This window comes from Scomber japonicus, chromosome 21 (assembly GCF_027409825.1).
Source record: "Scomber japonicus isolate fScoJap1 chromosome 21, fScoJap1.pri, whole genome shotgun sequence".
Lineage (NCBI taxonomy): Eukaryota > Metazoa > Chordata > Actinopteri > Scombriformes > Scombridae > Scomber > Scomber japonicus.
In genome coordinates, this window is record NC_070598.1 from 10601425 (window position 1) to 10625464 (window position 24040).

The following is a 24040-nucleotide window of genomic DNA, read 5'->3' on the forward strand; positions in this document are numbered from 1 at the left end:
TTATGATGCTTGTATTTATTGTTGTAACAAGACTTTTACCTGGTTAAATAGAAGAAGAAGAAGAAGAAGAAGAAGAAGAAGAAGAAGAAGAAGAAGAAGAAGAAGAAGAAGAAATTAAAATGTGAATTAATTAAGGATATTGTGTTGCTGTGTTTATATTTTGTGTAAGAAGTCAATTTTATGTTGTAGCTAAAGAAAAGTTGGGTTAAAGTAGTTTTTATTTTAACAATGGATCAAGTGACTATATGTGATGTGACAAGTACTTGTAGCATTTTTAGCTCATTGTTTTGGTTTTACAGCAAAGAGCTTTAACATTTTGATTCACAGCATCATTTTCAGGCACAGCACGCAGCTGGGAAACAGTTACATTATCTAGTCAGGACTAAACAACACAGTAAAGTTATGAACCAGCTGGTGGAGCATTTAGCAGCTAAAAGACAGATTTTTCCCTGAGGAGTTGTTTGAGAATAAAACAGAGGTAAAAGAAGAGAGAATAGTGGGACTTTCCGGGTGTTTAAATGTATTCTTTGGGTAAGAGGAGAAAATCAATGTTAGAAAAGGAAATTTACAAGGCTGGTTTCAGTAATTGGTTTGACTTGTGATTTATTAGAAAAGGTTCTGGGGCAAAGGGGAAGAGTTGGAACTATACTGCAGTTTGAAGGTCAGCAGTGTCTCTGGTGTTTTTAGTTGTCTAACAAGTATGTCGAGTGAACATTTTACTCATGCTCAGATGCTCCACAGAATTATTTAGAAGGTATTTTGGGCCCACAGCTCTGAAACCTGTGAAGAACGTGTTAAATTTACTTGTTTACTGAGATATGAGTTGTACTTTTGACAATTCTTTAAGGTTTAATTTGATGATGTGTGGCCTATTTTATTCATGTTGCTTTTAGGTGCATGAATTAAGATCAGCATTTTATACATTAATTGATTAATTGTACTTACATTGTTTTTTTGTCTAGTGGCCTGAGCACTAATGTCCTCTTATGTACAGTATATGTGTTAATTTGTTAGTGTAATGGCAGTATGTCTGCTGCGATTTGCTTGATACTGTATTTGAGGATCAATAAAGTTCTCTAATATAGATTTGATATCATTAGATAGGATTAAAAATGGCAACCCATGAGGATTAGTTTTCCTTTAAGCATTTATTGGTAGGAGTCCATAAAAAATGAACATTTCTTGAATGTCTACATGTCCACATTCCCACATAATCATGAGAACAAATTGTCAAGGACAAATCAGCTGAGGGAAACTGACATTTTGTTTAAGAAATCAGTTAAACACACTGAAGGTTAACATATTGCTGAATCCACTCTGTACAAAGAATCCTACAAAAAAAGAAATAATGACTCTGAGAGGGGTTAACAGTTATTTTTCACCCTTTGGGAGTAGTGGGAAAAGAGTGGATAATGTTACTGGCAGAGTGTTGATTGTCAGTTTTCATGTATGATGGAGGACGTGTTTCTGTTATGTTCCTCACTCTTCACTACTGTCATTTAGTCTCCAGATATCCCTCTCGTTCCCTTTTCTCTATTGAAAAAAAAAGATCCACTGAATAGACTGACCTTCACTTATTCTTACATGCTATACAGCATTAGTGCAGTAATATTCACGCTCATCACAAACAAGGCTGCTACTGTAATTCTCCTTCCACCTGCACACTTTCAAACCCAACAACACTTTTAAAACACGTGCTGCAAAAAGTGGAAAAGTCCAATCACTGGAGATTAATTACGGTTCAGAATTCTCACTGTACAGTATATCCACAGGGCCCACCCACAATAAATACAGAATTAGCAGAAGCTTCACTAAAATAAAAATGTATCTTGGATAAAAGAAAACATGAAAAAGTGAGATCTCAACAGGCTACCAATTGTCTGATGAAAGCGGGGCTTCTGATACAAAGCAAAGATGAGCTAATGCCACGTATAATTGATGGCACTTCTGCCAACAAATATAGATACTATAGGTGTGTGTGCATGTAAGTATGTGACTGAGGGGGTTTAAAAAAAGGCACCAAGTCCACCGAATCGGGGGAAGAGTCGAGCAGCTCTTTTCTTTTTGGACTCAGCATCCTTTAGCCATGGTTTCTTCCTTTTGTTGTCCATGTGTCCTGCAAAGGAAGAACAAAAAATAGCAATCATTAGATATTTATTATTTTTACCACTTTCTAATAGGATTCTGTATCTATATTAATGGCTTAATTCACTCAATAATGGTTTATAATAACATAATAATGATTTAGAGATCAGTTATAAGCTATTAAAAAGAATCACTTATAATTAGTCTGATTGTGAAAAATCTCTCTGACTGTTGAGTCATTAATAAAGTCAAGTTATTTGATCCTTTTGTATATTGTTCATATTCTACTTATTGACCACTGTGAAGTCAGAAAGGTTAGTTAAATGCTTTAAAGTCTCCCTCTACTCAATAATATGTTTTTTTTCTTTCTTTTTTTCTTTCACTTCATTCACATTCATCTGCTGAAGGGAGAAAGTTTCTCTGCGCACACTGAAAATATCACTGTGTACCTACGGAAAGGGTTTGAGACATCACAATTAGCGTGGAGCCAATCGTGGCCCAGTATGCAACTTATACAGGTGTGATGTGGAAACGTGAAGCCAATGCACGTACACTGAAGATGGAGATATCAGCAATATTTACATATTCATAGATTCTGGATTTTTAATGAGGAAGAAGGAGAATATGTCATTTTAAAGATTTTAACAAGATATCTGAGCTTTTTTTTTTGGTGGTAAAGTAATATTAAACACAAATGATCATCAAAGTAGAGTATTTTACAGTATATAGATTAAACCATGGGGATCTTTAACTTAAGTAACACCTGAGTGAAAGTTTGTTCTTGCACCTCACCAATTCTGTTATAGCTTAATTATATTATTGTCACTATCAGTTTCACAGATGTCACTGATGAGTTGGATTGGTGTTATGTAATGAGTTGTCATTCAGTATTTAACACATTCAGAATTCTAATAAAATACATTTTGGTACAGGTCTTTTTAGGTTAATAAAAAAAAAATCCATCGTAAATCTGGACTGCAATTATTCACACACAATATTTCTTCTCTCTGGAAAAAGAGAAGATCTTTTCTAGAGGGTGTAGAGAGTGTTGTGAGGGGAAATAGATATAACTGGCCACCAAAAGGTTGCTCTTAAAACTGGATGATAAAGGATTAGTAAACTTTATCAGTCATTAAAAGCACTTCAAAATGGTGAATTACTAGAAAGTGGGGGTGATTTTTGTCACATTCAAAAATATAAATTTTCAGTTGTTAAAAACTCTCCATGTTTGAGTCGTTTCTGTCATTATCTCAGACAGAGAATTGGGCCTTTGTTTGCATCTCAGTGGGGACTATGCACAGTGAAATTAAAGGTTCCCTACTTAACTAATGAAGCCGCTATTATAAAACACTGTGCACTGCAGATAATTGCTCTGCTTTTGTGTGTGGCTTCCTGACCCCCTGAAGGAAAACAGGGGATGACCTCTGACCTCTGGTCGGTACTGCAGTGTAGAACAGAGCCGGCTAATGAACACCTCTGTTCTCAGTGTTTACATCTGCCAATCAAGCATGCCACTCTTCGTCATCATCCATTGTGTGGCCATCAGACACAAAAGCAGACAATTAGCTGCATTTATTAAGACCCTGCTATTTAAAAGAGAGCTCTGTCTGCTGGTAATTAATCAGCCCTGCAGTGGCGGGTGGGCAGACCTCTCGTTAGTCCCAGGCTCTGTAGGCCGTGCTCATCCTCTTCCTCTGAGGGGTTTTGGGCGGAGTTCCTCAGGTAGCGCTGGTGCAAACCATGGCTGGGGAGTGCGTTCTGTCTGCGGCGACGAAACTCGTCCTCGTGCTCTTCAGCTGCGACGTCTGTGGGTGTGGGCAGAGCAGAGAGAGAATGAATCACACCTAAAACCTTGTCTTCTTGCTGTCTGGATGGATGGCCTGAGGTGTTTCATCCAGCATTAGATCTTTTTTTTTTTCTGTGTAGCTTCTGTGAGTCTCAACCCTCTGACATGAGATGTGCGGTACAAAAATTACCTTGTGATGCCCTTGGCAGTGTGAATACAATCAGGCAGAAAAAAAAAATAGACACACACATCTATTACAGCAAGTTGAGCACAAGTGCAAAAAGGTACATTGATGTAACCAACATGAAACAACAAAGATGATATAAAACAAGAAGTTCAAAGAGTCCCCAAGGCAATACAAGCCCCCTCCTTTCTTCTAAAACGCCAACCATATATTTCATTCATATTTCATCTGCCTGACTTTATTGTGATTAGTCATGTAAATAAAATGAGATTTGGTTATTCTTTTCTCTAGGTAATTTACATTTATATTGAATTAGTGACAGGCAGGGTATAGCGGGGGGGGGGGGGGGGGAGACTTATTATGCTGCGAGATTACAGGCAGATCTCATCGCCATTGTGTTGTGTAATTAAGGCAGTGGAGAGGAGAAGAAAGGAGGCCAGATGCTCGCCATGCTCAACCTGGTCCTATTTAGAGGAGGGTCTGCACCAGCATTTCAAATCCCCTGCACGGTGTGTAAGAGCCCGGCCTTAAACAAATCACAAGTCATTAGAGACGTGGCAGCTTTGTTTGACATATTGCTGTATACCTGTGGGAGCAAGAGCCACCTCAATGAAAACATTTTAATGTAGACTGTAAAACTACACAGGACATTTTGACTACATTCTTGATGATTCTTTCTTTTATGTGCCATAGATGTGCATTACATAGGGATGGGGGGAGTAGAGATTTGTCCATTCTTTCGAGAGATGCTCAAGGGTTTTGAGGCAATCAGGGCCTAAACAGAGACAAAGTCGTCACCAGATTTCAATTCTCCTCGAAAAAGGCTTCTTATTACTGCAGGTCATCCATTTTGACCCAAGTCGGCCTATTGTCACAGATGCCTTGTGAGTGTGTTAAGGTCAGATTGGCTGCGTTATTTTAGAGAACTTTGGTTATTTTCCAGCTAAACACACCTAAACTTTAAAGGTGGTTTGTGTTGTTTTAAATCCAGACTTTCTTTATTCCAAAGTTTGCAAATCAGCTTCTTTTTTTAAACTGAGCATACTCTGAGTTGACCCTACAAGTAGAGACCAGCTCCCACTGGAGTAAACAGAAACAGGACAATTGGTGGCTTTACTCTCAAGGCTGCAGCAACTATAGCTAATCTCAGTCTGCATTGCCTCCTTTGTAAAATGTCTGGTGATCCTATCAGTCCTGCAGTGGTGGGGTAGACAGCTGGATTAAGCGCCAACATGCATGTGACTTTTACGGTTGTGCACTTCATTACAGAATCTTTTTGCTCCAGAGGATCAATATTTCCGTCTATCATGGCCCGGTTACCTGGGTGATAAGATTCTTTCCGCTATCAAGCCAGATAATCCATCATCATTTAATTAATTTTAACAAAACAATATCAAAGAGCATCGATGATAATGAGATCTTTTAATGCTCAAGACAAAAAAAGAGGCCTTTTGTTTTCTGGATCAAGGACTTAATTTGAAAAGCAGCGTGAGCACAGTCGAGTTCCTGGATGCTTTCATTTGCAGCTATTGTCTTCAGAGTGTCTGTCATTAGTCTCCAGGACAAACAATGCAAATGTGTGTATCTGTAAAAGCTAGTTTGGTGTACACTTTCCCGACTGAAACACAGGCGCAAACACTTAGGTTAATGCTTGAACACACACACACACACACACACACATACACAACAAAAAACTTTGTGTATTGAAGGAGCCTAAAATAAAATACTGTTCAGGAGGAGGCTAACCTTACATGACAACTAAACTGTGGACCAGATTATTTTCAACAGTCCACCTCCCCCCCGGTTCAAGAAGTCTGCTGTCGTGCTGATGTGACTCCACTGCTAAAGAGAGATACTGTCCCTGTCCTTGTTCAGATACAGCCAAAAAGAACCTGGCAGTTTATCTTTCCCATCATTCATAAAGAGGCCAGTGGCCCAGGGCCTGGCCAAGTTTTCATGTTTAGCTGTCAAGCAGATGAGGTGGAGTGGGATTAAAACCAAATACTGGTTCCAGCCAACAGGAAGAAACCTTTCATAACACAGGGAAAGTGTGGGACAGGAAATCACAGCATTAGGTGTCATATTGGAATGGATGGATGGAGGAAAGGAGGAAAAGGCTGCAAGTGGAATGAGAGAATGAGAGGAAGCTCTGCAATGGCCTGGGCCAATTTGATCAAATCATAACTGGGGGGGTGGGGGAGGGGGAGTTAAAAATATGAAAAATTATTAAATATTTGATGATTAATCTGAGTAAATGTAAGTTTTTACATTATAAAAAATCAAAAATCTCATGTCATGTGTTGTTCCAGTCCAGTGTCTTCAGGATTTATGGTTCTCGCTGTGGAAATTGTGATGTCATGCTGTCTTTTGTACATAAACAGTGTCATCTAGTGGCCACATGAGGGTCTAGTTTAAAATCCAAATGTCTGATTTACAAAAGGCAGCAATCTTTTTTTTTTCTTAGGGAAATTTCAAAATGAATTATGGTCTAATGATTGTACTTTTACTCAGTTGTTATTTCCTGGACTGCATGTTTTTTGTCTGTTTGTTTGGTGTTGGGTTGTTTTTTTTAAAGAAACTTCCCTAAATTCTAGCATGAAAAGTCTCTTGTTAATCCAGGAGAGGGAGCTATTGCATCATATATATAATCCCTGCTCTTGCAACTATTTCGCTTCTATAATTATCTCGTTATAACAACACTGTCACGTGATCCTTGACTTCTACAGATTCCAGGAGGTTAAATATAAAATTGAAATAAATGAAAATAAAATATTGACATCTGTGCAATTCCAAAGATGAAGACCATGTGATTTTATGAGGAGATGTGTCTACAGTACTTCACTGTCAGTGTTAGTTAATGTAATAATCCCCATCCCTTATCTGTTGTGCACACCAACACACAAACACACACAGAATGAGTGTGTGTGTCTGTGTGTGTAGGGGGGGGGGGGTTTAAGTGAGAAATAGAGATTGGTGCAGGGCTGCAGTGTCACCTAGCAACAGCACTGCGCAAGCGCAGCCACCATTTGTATCAGCACTGTTGAAAAAAGGAAATTAAAGGACCAAAACTAGCACAAGCAGCACACTTACCGACATGACATTCACACACATACACAGGCCAATAGTTTTACATCCATACTAAATGTCACATAGTGGGGTAAGCTGTTAAGTTTGAACATTCATCTGAAGACTTCACCCTGCCCTTTCTCTCTCTCTCTCTCCCTCTCTCTCTCTCTTTCAGTTTTCCTGACTTGCCTCTCACAAAAATATGCAGTGGGGCTTGTGTAAATAAACTAGCCTGGAGCACATTCCACAAGAAACACACACACACACACACACACACACAGTGACCTTTGCGCCAACTGCAATTATACTTTGAGCACAAACCAATTTAACATTGAATCTGAGCCGATCTCCTGTTAAATAAGACAAATTGCAAGTGTTCATGAGTGCCTCCAAATGAAACAAAATTCAGACCCACATGAACCGAATTTACTCAGCTACAGATTAGACAGATTAGATTTGGATAGAGGGACTGAACAATATGACTAGTTTAGTCCTTCGTTTTGGCTAAGTGTCTGTGCAGAGTTCAGGTTATGTTTGAGGGCGTATTCAAAAAGGAGGTGCACTATCAGCACTTTTATATCCCTATAAAAATGTCAAGATGGGAGGAGTGAAAAGTGGAAATAGAGAAACATGAGGAGATGAGTCCATGAATCATGAAGGTGTGTTGTTTCATTGTGACCTGGCCTGTACAGGTAAAACATACCTACCATCCGTTTTAGATATACACAGAATTAATTAGTTTTACTTTGTATGTGAAGACACAGGATTGTTTTAGTGAGAGCACAAAGTCAGTGTACTGTAGTATCAGTGACTCACCAATGTGAGTCACTTTAACAACACATTATGCATTAGTAGGTTAAAATAATGCAGACGGTGAGCTGTACAATGGGTAGTGAGTGTACGGAAGAAGCAGCCGCTGTGGTTTCCTTTACTGCGTTTGTGTGAAGCAGGTTTCAAATGTGATCAGGCCAAACGCACACATACACAAAGACACACACAGACACACAAAGACACACACAGACACACACAGACACCTCAAACATCAAGGAAGAGTGAGAAGATTTGAAAGCCACACTCGAGCAAAAAGAAACATCACACAGACACAAGGTGACTGCCATGACCTTTCCACGACATCAAAGTGAAGTTTATTATCCAGATCTGAACTTTTTTATTTTCATTTTACTTTTTTTACAAACAACGGAAACAGTGTAAGTTTGTTGTGTGGTTTTGTGTTCACGGGTTGAGTTACTGTGAAAGCAGCCTCCTGGAATCAGCAATCATGCAGAAACAAATGCATCAAACTGTGCTTTATCCCAAACAAACAAATGAAAAAGGAAGAAAAATGCACGGTATTATAATTAATTTATTAATAATCTATGTCATTCATATTACACACGCGTGGACATGGTAACAGCTAACAGGTTAGCAAGGTGAAGTTAAAGACATTAGGGCGAAGTGGTTAAGCTTTTGAATCATTCTCTTGTTAAATTGGTCAAATGAAGTGAAGAGCAAAAAATGACATGCGTTAAGTCAAATGTACAGCATCTTGTTTTCCTGCTACAACAAGAAAGACAATATCCACCCCAAAAGGAAAAAAAAAACAATATTATATAGCACGTACCCAGCTTTGTGCATATGGCTGAAGTAAAATGTACAGTTTATTTATTGTAGTAAACAAAACAAAAAAACACAAATCCCAGCAAGATGGTCCCCTAAAATAATGGAATAAATACAAATATACAAACACTGTGGAGCGTCTCTCTCACCTCCCTTGCGATTAAGCTAAAATGAGAAAATTGTTCTTCGGGAATGAGATGCAGGAGGACAGAGAGAGAGGAGAGACCAACTGCCGGTGGCAAACATAGTCACTGGGCGAGTTTTTTTTTTTTTTTCCAGGTGAGAAAACTGTATGTTGGTCAAATGTTGTGATTAGATTATTACTTGTTATCCAGTCTTAGGAGCTGCTCCTTACCATTAACTGTTAGAGATTTTAACTGACCATCCTCTTCCACCTCCACCCGCTCTTGGCCATTCTCCACGATCCTGTACGAGACAGAAAAAAGCAAACAAGCTCTTTAGACATCATGGATTCAGTCTGATAGAGAGGTTTTTTAAAAATGCTTCTGAGTTTCACATTAAGGTACCGTTTTGTAGTAATTTTTCTGCCATTGATGAACTTGGTGGAGGTTGACACAGATCTAAAGTTACCCGTTCCTCCACCCCCGCCTCCAAAAGATGAAGAGGAGAAGGAAGTGATTCCTCCGCCCATATCTCCAAATGAGCTAAAACCTACAAAAAGAGCATGCATTTCAGAACATTTGAATTCAGAAGCATCATTAACTCTGAATGAATCCATTATTTATTGGGATCTACACACCTGAATCAAACCCGGTGATGCCGTGTCCAAACGCTGGGAAATGCCCGAAACCAAAGAGCGACCCTCCCGTCCTGCTTCGGCTTGCGCCCCTATGGCGACTGTGACCACCTCCGAAGAAATCATCAAAGGGGTCATCAGCTGTAGAGGAGAATCACAGCAGATAATTTACTGATTGATATTTTAAGACTCTTTGACATTTTGACCTCAAAAAGCTGCACTGCTGATGCCTGAGTGCCTGATAATAACAACAACGAAAAGCTGGGATGAATCAAAGCGGGCCAATGTGTAATTTCCAGAATCTTAACCCTAAACTGTCAAAGTGCCCACCGCTAATTCTCATCCTAAAGCCCCCGTGGACGCGCTACTAATTGCGCACAATCCCAATCTGGGTCACCCCAGCAGGATAAGGCTGGATCACTGGCACCATTTACTGAAAGAGGACTCCTCCTTCAACCTTGAATGTTCCGATCCGAGGCAGCGACAAGAAAGCTCTTCTTGTTCCCTCTGACAGAAAAGGCTTAAAATAAAAGTATCCCCTGACCACTGTAGTAACTGCATTACTGTCCATTTACCTGCAGGCAGAATCAGAGGAAACAGCTTAGCTCTAGCAAAGCTGTCATGTAGGACATCAGAGGAAGAAAAGAAAGAGAGAGAGAGAGAGATGGTGCTAAAACGTTTGATTCTGCTTAAAAGGGACAGCTGGGAGATAAAAGGAGATGAGTTTAATGAGTTAAAGATTTTCCAGAAGTAAAAGTGCAATGAAGCACAAAGACCTGAGATTAAATCAGTGAAGAATGTGCCACGCCTGTAAAACACCGCACAGGGCATAATAACACAGAATAAATTAAAAGTGACAGTCATTGCGTGATATATAGAACGTACAGGTAGGAAATTATGTTCAAAAACATGATTACACAATTAGAAAAAAGGAACAGAACGTACAATCACTCATTTGGTTTCATTTCGGTTTTTAAAAATGATTGATGCTGTTTTTTCTTCCTCCTGTGGGACCTTCCCCTCGTCTACTTCTTCACATGTTCATTTGAGAATGAGTGTATGCTGTTCTTAGTAGACGACTAAGCGGCCTCGTCATCATGTGAATCTGTATTTGTCCTCCCAGCACACACACACACACACACAGACCAACCCACCCCCCTGCCCACCCCTCCTCGGTGTGCTGGCTGCTCTGAGGTGGGTGAGTGACAGATCCACAGGACCAGCTGCTGTTCACTGAGACGAGCTCCTGGACAGTCAGGGGGAAAAAACCTACATATCTGAATGGTCTTCATGGCTGCCATTTTAAGAAAAGCCTTTAAATATATTTCTCCGAGGAAAGAAACTTAATAAGATGGCTGTTTTGATGAATCCTGTTAGATCGCAATCATGCATAATAAAAGCTGGCCTCAGTCTAAAAACAACTTGAACTTTTCTCCCTCTCTGCGACGGTGCGGACAGCTTTATGGTTCGGCTTTTTTTACTCTCACTGTTTACTGAAGAGCGTAAACAGCAACAGCTGCGCTTCATCACTTTATCCTATCCTATTTAAGTTAATAAATACATGTCTCTAACACAGTTTATAAAAGATAATCTGATAGAAAAGTTAAGATCTCCCTTCTTGACTTCCACTACAAGTGCTATTTCAAAACAGAAAGTTAGTCCCGAGAGTTTGGATCGTACCACGTTTCACATGTGCTTCGACACATGCTGACACACACACACACACTTGCCGTTATTACATCTGCTTTTGTTTTAATACGGAAGCTATTTTTGAAAGCATTCCAGTTGAGTGATGTAGACGCTCAAATCCATCCTCTGCCTGCGTCTGAGCTCCATATTTAGAGCTACACAGGGTGAACTACACATGCCTTCCAATCAGCCTTTTGCTGAACCCAGACAACCCAGGACAGGCGCTAAACTCCTATTACTAGATTATACTTCATATAAACTACTCTACCTTCTGATATAATCAACTGTTTGGCTCTCCAAGACACTGATTTCAACAAATGAGTAGCCACTGATCAACAGTATAACACAGTAACCAGCAGTACAATAGCTTTCCTTCTTGTCATTTCACTCATCTGATTAAAAAGCATCAGAGCTCTTGTTTTGTTCTCTAAGAACAAGCAAATATAATATTTCAACAGAGAAAGTGGCGTTTTTTAAAAGATCTAAATCCTATAATTATGAGGTTGAGGTCAACATCCAACCGAGATACTCATTGTTTTCCAACATGTGACATTTAGCGGCAGATGACCTCCTGAGGTGAACGGCGCTCAGCATATTGGAGATGCACATTACATTACCGTGGGGATTAGCACCCAGCTTTACAGAAGGTTTCCTGGGTCTAATGTGCCATCTTCCACATTTCTACACAGCAGGAGCTGCTAGCTATCAGCCAACAGGGCAAAAGAATGATGAAATAATAGTGTGTGTTTCAGAGAAGCTTATCTATTTTCTATCTAGTTTCTCTTTCTTTCTTCTCTTGTGTGTGTCTTGAGAATTTCCCCCGGACATGCATGTATATTTTTGACCAGATAAAAATATAAAGATAATAATAGCCATTACATAGTCACTCTTATAACTCTACTCAGTTCCTCCTTCACAAAAACAAGAAATCCCATCTGAGCCTCAAAGGGCACGGACAGGGTTACTCTGTGTTGCTGCCAGCAAAGAGGAATCCGACGCACTTACCAAAAAAATCTGCAAATGGATCTCTGCCACCGAAGAATTCCCTGAAAACGTCCTCGGGATTACGGAATGTGAAGCTGCTGCCGCCAAAGTGATCGTAATGGCCTCCTGTGGGACATTAGACAAAAATAAAGCTCATAAATGATACAATTATTTATCAAAGATGAGATTATAAACAAGGCTATAATTACAGATCATAAAAAAAAGATCAGCGCAATACCAAGCTGTTACTGTGAACTAATAAAAGCTAAAATGTTACTACTCATAGCTTATTTTTAATGTTTGTCATATTTTGCCATCTCTATGATAGTACTGACGACTGAGATGAGATAAATGTTTGGTTATTTAAGTCTTCTCCTTACCTCCTCCTCCTCCTCCTCCTCCTCCTCCTCCTGCTGACAGACCTTCTTTGCCATATCGGTCATAAATATTCCTCTTGTTTTCTGTGGTGAGAAAAGAAGGACTCGTGACTTAACCAACATCAAACCACACCAACCCAAAGAGCAAATTACCACCGCGCTGTATCTGTAAATCTCTGTCAGCGAGCCTGTTAAGAGGCCGCCTCAACCATCCCATTCAATTTTTTTATTTCGCTGTGACAAATTACAGTATCAGAAATGTGCCTGAGGTTCTACATCACGTCCCAAAACATACACATGCATTTCATTTATCATCTCAACTGCTGACAAACAGGAAAACACAAACAGAAGAAGTTTGGGCCATACCAAAAGACATTCACGCCCCCTGCATAAACAATGCATACACTGTGCACTGCAAAGACTAACAATGTGTGCTTCTTGTGACTGGATATGTGGTACATAACTGCGACTGAAGCGACTACAAGCCTCTGCTGTGCTCTCAAACATAGCTGAGGCATATTCTCAATGAGCTACACTCTTATTTACACTATTTTTCTGGTGAATACATCAACTTAATGAACAGAAATGTTACTAATGGAGATGTTCACCTGCTCTGATTCATTTTAGCTTTGCATGTTAAGCAGTCAGATTGCATAACTTATATGAAACACTCCTATTTTCATCTGTGTGTCATGTATGAAATGCTCCTTAGACAGGCAGACAGTGAGGGACAGACAGCTGTCTTCTTCCCGGTCGAGCTGACCTGGCTTTATGATTGTTGCCATAGAGACAGCGCTTAAGTAAACAATCGTATAGAGATGTTGTGACTGTAGACAAGGTTGCTAGGGTGCCGCCTTAATTACTAGGAGTGGTTCAACTCTTTTCTTTAAGCACTGTAGATCTGTAGATATAACTCATATCTCCTTAGTCCATCAAGTTAGTGTTTGTCAATAAATCTTTTGTTTAAAGATCTCCTGAAGGTCTGAAATGACAGGCACACGATTTCTGTAATGCTTTTCTTTCATTTCTCTCTGTTTTTGTTCCAGACCTGAATTTGTCTCTCACTCCAAATATGATATACTATTGAGTACTAAAAGTTGTAATCAAGTTCTTGTCAGGTTGCTTGTGTTTCATAAATATTTCACATTTAAAAGCTTTGACTTTAGTTCAATAAAAAATGTAACTACATTTAGATTAGCTGAAAATGAATCAGCAACAATTTAAAAACTTTAAATGATTTTTCAAGCCAAAGATATGCTGGTTCCAGCTTGTTCTCTTATTTGTCTTAAATGATAGTTAACTGAATATCTTCATTGGGTTCTGGGTAGTTGTATTGGGTACTTTTCACAATTTATGCACCAAATGATTAATTAAGTCATCAAGAAAAAACATCTGACAGATTTCTCAAAGAAAATAATTGAAAATAAGGAGGCAAAAAGTAAGTTAAAGGTAAAGTAAGGTATCAAAAAAGTATTGTTTTGGCTTCAAATGTCAGGTATGGTTTTGGTAATTTAGTAATCAGACACTGAATAGAAACCTTGAGGTGAAACTTTGAGGTGCTTATCACAAGATCTGTACGTTTTAATAAAAAAAAAAGCTCATTTCAAACAGTGGGCTTCACATGAACACAGATGATTTCCTCTCTTGGCAGAACAATCTTACCATCTGAGAGCACTTCATAGGCCTCTGACAGCTCTTTGAACCTTTTCTCTGCTTCATCCTTGTTGTCTGGGTTCTTGTCTGGATGCCACTTCAATGCCAGTTTTCTGTAACTAAAACATGAAACCATACAGTAAAAATATATCCTTTACATAGCAAAACAAAGAAGCATACAACATATGACATACCCAGTAGACATGTCATGTCTTAATTCATAGGTGGGAAGTGGAAAATGTATATGTATGTATACCGGACATCCCCCCTATCTGAAACACATGCACATGCGTCTTTTTTTAGTGTGGCAACCATGACGACACCATACACACAGACGACCACCATCTCTCTATGCACACATACACCCACACACACACTGTCCTTCTCCCAAGCGAAGCAGAAATAACAAAGACAAGCTGAACTCTACTGACGTGCAGCGTAGGCCCACACAGCGGCTTACGCTGCATCAGCTGTTTGCTTCTAAGCCCAGCGGCAGTGTCGGCAGTGGACACACAGATGCTGCAGATGAAACGGGGGCCTGAAAGTTGGCCAGCAAAAAAGGCTGCACACAATCCAGGGATTGACTCCCTTATGGATCTTTAGTGAATAGTCTTTGTAGTGGACGTCTTTGTTGTAATCTGGGACATTATTTGGCTGTCTAAAGCCTGGTCAATGGTCAAACTGAACAATAAAGGGTGGGTGATAATTGTGTAACATAACAGTCTTTGTAATCAGAGGCCTCGTAAAGACTCATTATGTTCATCTGTATTCTGAGCACACTCAACTAAAAACATCTGTGTGGTCAGAATTATTCCAGGCTTTAATATCCATCACATTTAATCTACAAACAAGAGTCTACAGCCATACTAGCAGCGCTGTGAGGCTGAGCTTACACACAGTGTACAGCTTTAAGCCAAATGCCATAACACACTGATGTTTAACAAGGTTGAATGAGGACAGCATGTTAAGTAAGTTAAGCAGCTACTCAAAAGCTACCAAGACAAGACAAGAGCTGCAATTAGTTGATTAACTGATTAGTAATCAACAGAAATTATATAAATTCATTATTTTGATACTTAAATAATTATTTTAACCTTTAGAAAAATGCCAAACATTTGCTGGTTGCAGCTTCTTAGTTGCAAGGATTTAAACCTTTTGTGTGTCATACATGATAGAAAATGAATATCTTTGGATTTTGGACTGTTGACCAGACAAAAGACATCTGAATACAGCAACTTGAGTTCTGAAGGCATTTACACACCGAGGACGTGACGAAAAAGCAACATGAAAATATGAAATACTCGCCTGGAAATATTACATTAAAACCATTTCACTGGCAGCGATATGAATTTGCCACAGAAACACAAACCCGAATATGTGACAGCTGTCAGTCAGCCTGGTGAAGGCAGTTTTCCGGGCTGCTGTCGTCTCAGCTGACAGACAACTGAATGCAGGTCAGAGTCAGTGTGGATTGAACAGATAACACTCTCTCCTCTTCGATGATCTCCGACCTGCGTTCAGAGTCTCTGTCCACAGAATCAACCGTCTGTCAGCGGCTGTCCAGACTGCCTTCACCAGGCTGACTGAAAGCAGAAATCAACTGATCCAAAACAGTTTTCGTGTCAGCTCTATGTGAAAAAATCAAAAAATGTTGTGTTTCTAAATACATGGTGATGAATCATATGTTGATACATGAATCAGTATAATGATTCATTGGCTTTATTTCCTCGCCCACCGCAGCGAGGCAGCATACCGATCTGCCTGCAGAATCGATCAATCAGTACAGATACAATAAATGAGTTCAAAACACATAAAGTGGGATAGTCAACACCCTACGTGGGCCTTCACAATAAACAGCAGATTAGTGTTTGTGATTGATTGTTGCTTTGGTTTACTGTGTAAAAACTTCAACTTTGATCAAAAATAAATTGAAACAAAATTGTTGCTTTTTCACAGTATAATATTTACATTTGTCAGCAAAAATATATTGACATGCTGATTAATCTCACAAAAAAGAAAGCCTTAAGACATTATAACAAGTATTTTTCTCTCATTTTATGGACAAAACATTTATCGCTCCTGTTGTCCTTGGGTCAACAGGCATTAACTCAAAAATGATTAAATGAGGCCTACTGACCATAATTTCCAAAAATATGTGTAAAACCAGTGGTGATAAGCTCAAAAGGTCTAACACAGAATTGGGTGATAATTTATACCATATGCTTTATAAACAGTCAGACTAGACCATTTTGACCCAGGAGGACAAAAGTTGAATGGTCAATGGGAAGACAACAAAGTGGTGGACCGTCATTACCGCTAGCGTGGCTAATAATTAATGAAAAGATCAAGAAGAAGAAGCAGAGGTCAGAGCATAAAAACAGAACCTATTGATTGTTCTCACTCAAGATAACATTTGGCTTTGGATGCCAACAATTGTCAGCAGACGCAGTGCACACAGAAGCAGTCGCTCTGCATTTAGTGAATACTCTTCTACGAGTTGATACAATCAGGAATAATCAGTTGTGTTCATCAGTTTCCTCCTCTCTCGCTCGCATGTTTTTATTCCCTCTGTGATTTACTGCATTTCCCAGAGTCTCTCATTCAAGATCTCTGGAGAAAATCTCTACTTATTTCCCTCCTTAACATTTGAAAATACCGCATAATTCAGCGGAAACTCTCCACCTGTCTGGACAAAATGTGTCAGTGAGAAGCGTTAGTGAGCGAGTGTAATTAACTGAAACTGGTCTGCGCAGTGGATGACAGCAATTACTGAATGAGTGCATGGAGGGAGGGAGGGGGGGGGTGTTACAGGAAGAGCAGTGGAAACTTTCAGCATTGCAGTTTCTCTTTCCCTCTTTCTCTCTTGTGTATCAGTTTACACAACTGAATGATTAACCTATTACACCCCACTGCGTGACACTTCAAACAACAATAATGGGTGCAGAAAATGCTCTGGGGGGGGGGCACTCACGCTTTTTTGATGTCCTCTTGCGTCGCATTTTTCTGGACTCCTAATGTCTGGTAGTACTCCATCATGGCTCTGTCTGTGTGTGTGTGTGTGTGTGTGTGCGTGTGTGTGTTGGTGGGTGCCGTCCTGTGCGAGGGTCTTCTGCGTGGCGTCTGTGGAGAGACAGTAAAAAAAAGTTCTGTTAAGACATGTTAGCTCGGAGAGATAACGCCCAACAATCCTATTCAAGTGAGAGTATCCATGTGTGACGGATACGATACCTCCCTTCTAGACCAGAGGGGTAAAACTTGGGAGAGGGGAAAAGGGGTGGAGGGGCAATACCCAACAATGTAATCAACAGCACTGAAATAGAGATGTGGGGAGGAGGACAGCTAAGCTAATACAAGCCCAACAAAATTACATAATAACCCAGTGATCATCCCTCACCCCGAGGCTGTGAAAGAGAAAATGTGAATCATGCTCTGCTTTTGAATTTTGGGAGATAGCTCTAAAGACCATGAAGCTTTTTTTTTTTTTTTTTTTTTTTTTCCAAAACCTGACCTTGTGTTGAAGTTATGAAGCCTCTGAAAAAACAAGACTGAACAGGTTTGGATGAAAACTCTCTCTGTATGTTACAGAGTAGGTATAGGATGACAACTAAAGGCTGCGAGAGATTTGACTTTGTGTGGATCAGGTTCACCTTGAAGATGTGGACTTTAACGTTTAATCTAAGATCCCGAATTTAACAATTTCTAAGCCAAGACTCGAACAACTCAAACCTAATCATCTGTAGCAGCCTGTGGCCATTAAACGTATGAATTACATAACATCAAGGCACAAAAAAAACACTGAACAACATCTTCTCTAAAGCAAAAATAGTCTTATAACTGCTTCCTTATTTCAGTCATATGACTTTTATCACATTTGTCCTTCCGTTTAGGTTTTCTACAATCAGCTTTATGGTTCTTTAGTATGTGGGTTGGAAAGTCTTCTTTCAACACCAGAACAAGGAGAACAAGGACTTCTCTAAGATTATGAAGCTGTAGTTAAACATGTTTTGGCAAAATTGTATTTATTAACTCCACTTATACGTATAAGGGTCAGTGACAAATAAGGGTTTGCAAGATGAGCAATTCAAAATTATCTTTAAACATTGTTTTAAAAGCAGCATCAGGTTTATTAATATTAAATATTTAATCTACCTTCAGTGTTTTTAAGTGTACATACAAAAACAATTCCTTTTAAAACATCAAATAAGAGGAAGATTTTTTTTTATTTCTACATTTAAATTTTAAAGCATTTTGTCAATATTGAGCAGGACATATCCAAAAAACAACCTTTTTTTCTAAATAGGTTTTGACAAATGATGTAAAATGTATTTAAAATAAACAGATTTTTATGATAAATCACGTCATTGACCAATATAGTTTTAAATCCATACACACTCATTCGCACACACTCACTCACACACACCCACACACACACAGACTCTCAACAGACACCAAAGTGCAATATCTATAAAATCTATGACTGGGTATTAAAAGAGAACAAGAAAGAATAGCCGGAGTTAGAAATTTGAATCATAAAAAGCAGTTTGTTTTAGCCGTCATTAGTAAAAAAAAAAAAAAAAAAAAAAAGATAAACAAACACTAGTTACTTAGGATAAGTTACTTACACTGGGGCGTCCACTGTGTCCTGTTTGTTTGCTATTTATAACCTGTGGCCTTTGCAGTTAGATTGTGTTTGTGTGTTAGGAGCATATGTGGGGGGTTGGAGGAGGGGGTGGGGGTGTTGGCGCTTGGCAGAGCTAGTAAGTGACTCCTGGTTGGTCGGTGGAGCTGGCGTTAAACTTCCTGGCTGTCTTTTTATTTGGCATCCATTGCTGCCAAATCTCCCTCTGATACTTCATCATTGTTGCTTTCCTTTTGCTTGGATTCTCTCTCTCTCTCTCTCTCTCTCTCTCTCTCCTTATACAGAGCACACTGTTAAATATGAGCTGATATGACTCAGAAAGTAAGGAAACAGTCCACTGACCGGACTCTTATTATATTTGTGTCTTCTTTTATTCTCGTTCATATTCAGTCATTACTGACCCACTCACCCGTCACCAGCCGCCCCCCTCCCTCTCCAACCCTCCTGCAGCAGTTTGCAGAGATTTAATGGACAGTAGTGCCTGCTGGTGATGTGCTAACTCCTGGTTCTGTGTGTTTATGCATGTATGTGCAGATTTATGCCTCGTGGCGGCATTACACAGCTAACACAGCCAATTCTGATGCATTCCTGCACTGCTCTGCTCTGCTCTGTGTGTGCGGTGCCTCGGAGTGAGCAACAGATGTGGGTCAGTCAATCCTGTGATGCTTCAGTGAACCCTGGGTGATGGTTATAAATTGGTCCACTAAAAAGAAGCAGTCAATTATTATATATTTCATTTTTCGCAGGACTGGGAGAAGACTGCCAAGCAAACTGCTAAGAAAGACTTCCAGTAGGGAAAATGGATTCTTGTTAAATAAAGAAAAACAAATAGAAAAACAGTGTTTAAGCCTAATTCAGTATCATTTTGACAGTGGAGTCTTGCCGAGCAGCGATCCCTGACCAGTCGTTAACTAAATAACTTCATACATTTTTTACCAAATTGGCTGTGGGAACATCTGCCTCCTATAAACATTTGAACATTTAGTGATCCCCCCCCCCCCCATTCAATTCTTCTTTCAAGAGTCATTATTAAATCACTGGTAATGGTTCGTACAAAGACTTCATTGTGTTCTCGTTGTGGTTTAAGAGCTGGTGGAAATGAAAGCAACAGTTAAATTTATCTTCGGGTCATGAAAGTGAAATTGACAGTCGGTTAGATGCAGTATTTGAGCAGTAAAAGATAAGGACGGATCTGATTCACAAAGCTATTGTCGAAATTTATGATTTTAATCTCAGATGTGACCCTGATGTTCGACCACAATAAAGCAACTGCTCATAAAAGGGAGGGAAAATGAAACAGAAAACAACAGGAAATGACTCCAAAATGGATGATTAGATAAAGAAATGATTATTCCGTGATTTTTGTGGAAGTTATACGTGATAACCCATAGAGGTCCACGCTCCACTGGTCTGCGCTGAGAGATGAGAAGTCAAATGATCTCCCCACTCATCTTTTTCCATCAAGCGTTGGACTCCAAGATTTTGGAGCAAACACTTTCAGACAAGTTGAGCAGCAAAGAGATAAAAAAAAAAAAAAACATCTTTTTCAAAGTCTTTTTTCAGCTGTGCAGCGCTGGGGTGCCAGCTACGATTTCCCTTGAAGCTGCGATATTGTGTAACAGTAGATAAATAAGACTAAAAGTCAAATTCTTGGAAGAGGAAATCAGAAATGAGAGTAAAGCCAGGGATGCAAAGATGTTAGAGGCTATTTTATGAAGTATTTATTAAGGCTGTCATTTGGAAAACTGCAGTATTGTCTGTAGTACTGGAGCAGTTACATTTTTCATACACTAACTTCTTTGATTATAGTGTAAGCATAGTCAATAATAATTAGGTTAAATGTCATTAAAGTGCAGCTGCCTCCAGGCCATCATGATCAGGTCAGAACAGGTTTTCACCTACATTCAAATGAGATTGGAAAGAAAGCATCTCATTGTAAGAGCACTTTATAGCATATAGTAGTTAAGCGTTTTACTGACGCACTTTATATTACAGCTGAACAATAAACTCAGTTTCAAACAGTCAAAACGAAACTTTAAACAAGTGTGGTGGTTAAAGTTCACTGTGAATCAGGTCATTGTAAATAAGTATGAATTAAAACATTTCAAATGCAGCAGAAATGTTTATAAACTTCACAACAGAAATAAAGGGTCATAAATACATGAAACTGCAGACTATAAAAGATTATTAAAGTGCAATTAATAGATTCATATATGTCTATTTACAGTATTATGGCTGCAATTGCAATTAATGATTACGATCAATACTGATTACCGATTATTTTCTCAATGTAACAATAAATTCTGCAGTCTGTAAACATGTCTGCAAATCATGAAAAATGTCCTTTAGGACTCATCAAAGCCCATTGTTACTTCTCAAAATGTCTTGACTAACAGTATACAATCCACAGATGATTGGTTTATTATCAAAGAAGCTAGAAGCTAAACTAGAAGCTTTTTTCCTTTTTATCTATTTTTATTACTAACATTTCTATTTTAAAGAGCCCAAACTCAGTGATGCATTTGTGGTAATCAGAATTTTACCCTTAAAATGTGAAAAAACAAAACATATATTTATAAAGTGTTCAGTTCAAAACATATGCAAGGTAAACCATGAGGAGATGTTTACCAGTGTATCCTTCTTATTTTGATAGGGTTTACTTGGTTTACATCAAAATGCTTTATAGCCACCTCATAAGTCTGATTTCACATTTAGGAAGCAGGAACTGGTGCTTTTTTAATTTATTGTTACAATGTATGCTTAAATAAGTTCTTAAATGATTATTCAAATATCATGCAAAACACTATTCTCCTGTGCAAAATATATTACACCATGAATGGAGGGATGTGATGCATGTTATGTATCTTAATTCAGACCTATGCAGCTGTTATCAAGCCTATCTACTTGATTGCTGTGGGTTTGCTGTAGATTTTAGAAGAAAATGATTAAATATATAATAAAAATGCTCCACTAATATAACTAACAGGACACACATCAGGATTGGAGGACCCTAACATGACTTGAATTTCTCAGACGAGTTATCAATGCTGAAGTAATGTCTGCAAACTTACGATAAGAAACATCAGCAGATAATCAGCGTACAGCCTCATAAAGCTACATTGGTCTAGTAAAAGCTTTAACTCTGTAGATAATTACCTATAGTGCAGCTTTATGTTTTATCCCCTTGATAAAAATCTGATGAGATTTCGCTGAATGTACTTTTAACTTTGGAACCACACAAAAAAAAACTTACTGTCCAAGAGTAGAAATGGGATCCTTTTAATTTAACCCCGGTGATCACCTGTGTAGTACTTTAACAAGCTCACTGTGAGTACATACAGTAGTAACCATCATTGTGATTGCAATCAAAGTAAAGCCAGCTGGAGGAGCTCCGTCAGCTACTCAAATACCACCACCACAAATCTGGCATTAACAAGGTGGAGAATCGGCGGACCGAACACGCTCCAAGAAAACGAGATAAGCAAACACAAATCAAAAGATGACAAAATACAGATGATGGTGAAACACACACTTCAGACTGTACATACTGCTAGTTCCTTACCTTAAAAAATGATTCACAGCAACAACTCCAGTGTTTGTGGTTCTAACACCACACACACATATATACACACATACACACACACACACACACACACACACACACACACACTCAGAAAGCGAGCGAGCGTGATACTGTGAGCAGCTTGTTTGTTTTTTCTCACACTTCTTTCTTTCCCCTCTCTAACACAGTAAGTGGAAACATTTCTTTAATCTCCTGAGAAGTTTATGTACTGTAAATAGTGGTGAGTGTTGTCATCTTAAGAGTGGGAAATAATTCACTAATTTGACTGTGTGGCAAGAGTTAAAATCCATTTAAACTAATCTCCTACTTTAGAAAAAAATATGAATGACCTTTTAAGTGGAAACCACAAAAAGTTGAACTTTACAGTACTTAAAAAAACAGTTTGATGACTAACAATTTTTTTTGCATCCTTTGTATGTGTAAATCCTACCTTTGTGTCTACATAGTATTTTACCAGATAAACCCTGAAGTAAATGCCAGCTTGACATACTGAGTAGTTTCATCCCATCTACACTATTTATACTTGTTAAAGCAGTTTTCATGACAATGTGTTGTTGTAGGAGGATATAGTTTGTCTAGTTATTGGATTCAGTTCAATAAAATGTGGATTAAAACTTTTTAATCTTGATAACAATCAACTGTTTCAGTCATTCATCAAGTAAAACTAGCAAACTTTGCAAGTAACAATTATACTTGTAATAATACACATTATAGAGACATTTTCAAAGCTTCTGATGGATCAGGTTAAAGTTAGAAATGTTATGGTGTAGTTATATGTTTCTGAAGTTGCCACAACTAGCACATTAATTGATCGACAAAAATGATCATCAGCTTTTTTGATAATAGATTAATCATTTCTGTCATTATGCATAATAATGTGTTTTCCCTATGTATGTGAGAGTAAATTGAATATCTTCAGGTTTTGCACAGCTGGACTAAAAAAAACAGATCATTTGAAGATGTGATGTTAGATTTTAGCAATATATATTTTTTGCTTTTTTTGCGTATATGATTCTGTCACTAGTCCAAATGTAGTGTAGGTAGGTTTGGCAACACAAATAACATGTAATGATCTGTCTTTTATTTTCTACACTCTTTATCTTATTTAAGCTACTCATCATTTAATCATTTCATCTGATCAAATGACATAAATATTGATAAGCGCCCCTAACAAACTCTCAGATCTCAAGTTTGATTGTCTCTACTATACATCATAAAATTAAAAATAATGTGAAGTGAAGCTGTTATTTGTCTATATTTTATTACACGTGCTAGTAGTAAACTCAAACCTACTCCTTGCACAATTCCCTCTCTCCCAGGCCTCCTCTGTAAAAAAAAAAAAAAACACACTTAAAAAATACAGAGTTAGGAAACTTATCTGAATGACTTGGACCCCAATGTGTTACAAGGATTTCCTGAAAGGTCATAAGGGAGGACATACTGCTGTGTAATTTTTTTTATTGATTTTATATATTTTTTTCTTCCATGTGTGATATTGTATGTGTGTAACTGAGCCAATGTGTGTTGTGAATTGTCTTTTTGGTTTGTTTTGGTTAAAGTGTTTTATTTGTTCTTGTTGTAAAAATGAAAAATAATAAAAAACAGAGTTAGTTTCCTCAA

General features: G+C 38.5%; 1 protein-coding gene across 1 annotated transcript; it reads right to left on the reverse strand.

Moving 5' to 3' along the window:
• Positions 1-1129: 1129 nt before the first annotated feature.
• Positions 1130-22458, reverse strand: dnajb6b (DnaJ heat shock protein family (Hsp40) member B6b). The gene is made up of 10 exons (XM_053342290.1): positions 22400-22458; positions 17170-17318; positions 14208-14317; positions 12549-12629; positions 12190-12291; positions 9499-9636; positions 9266-9410; positions 9094-9164; positions 3735-3890; positions 1130-2116 (listed from the first exon to the last, which is right to left on the reverse strand). The coding sequence occupies exons 2-10, from the start codon at positions 17232-17234 to the stop codon at positions 2007-2009; spliced, it is 978 nt and encodes a 325-aa protein (XP_053198265.1). The 5' UTR covers positions 17235-17318; positions 22400-22458; the 3' UTR covers positions 1130-2006.
• Positions 22459-24040: the final 1582 nt, after the last annotated feature.

Bases quoted from the DNA above. Each gene is read 5' to 3' on its own strand.
- dnajb6b (XM_053342290.1), bottom strand. From the start codon at position 17,234: ATGATGGAGTACTACCAGACATTAGGAGTCCAGAAAAATGCGACGCAA. The intron at 14,318-17,169 runs GTGAGTGCCCCC...TTCATGTTTTAG, and splicing joins CAAGAGGACATCAAAAAAGC to TTACAGAAAACTGGCATTGA. The intron at 3,891-9,093 runs GTAAGGAGCAGC...CCACACCCACAG, and splicing joins AAAATCTCTAACAGTTAATG to ACGTCGCAGCTGAAGAGCAC.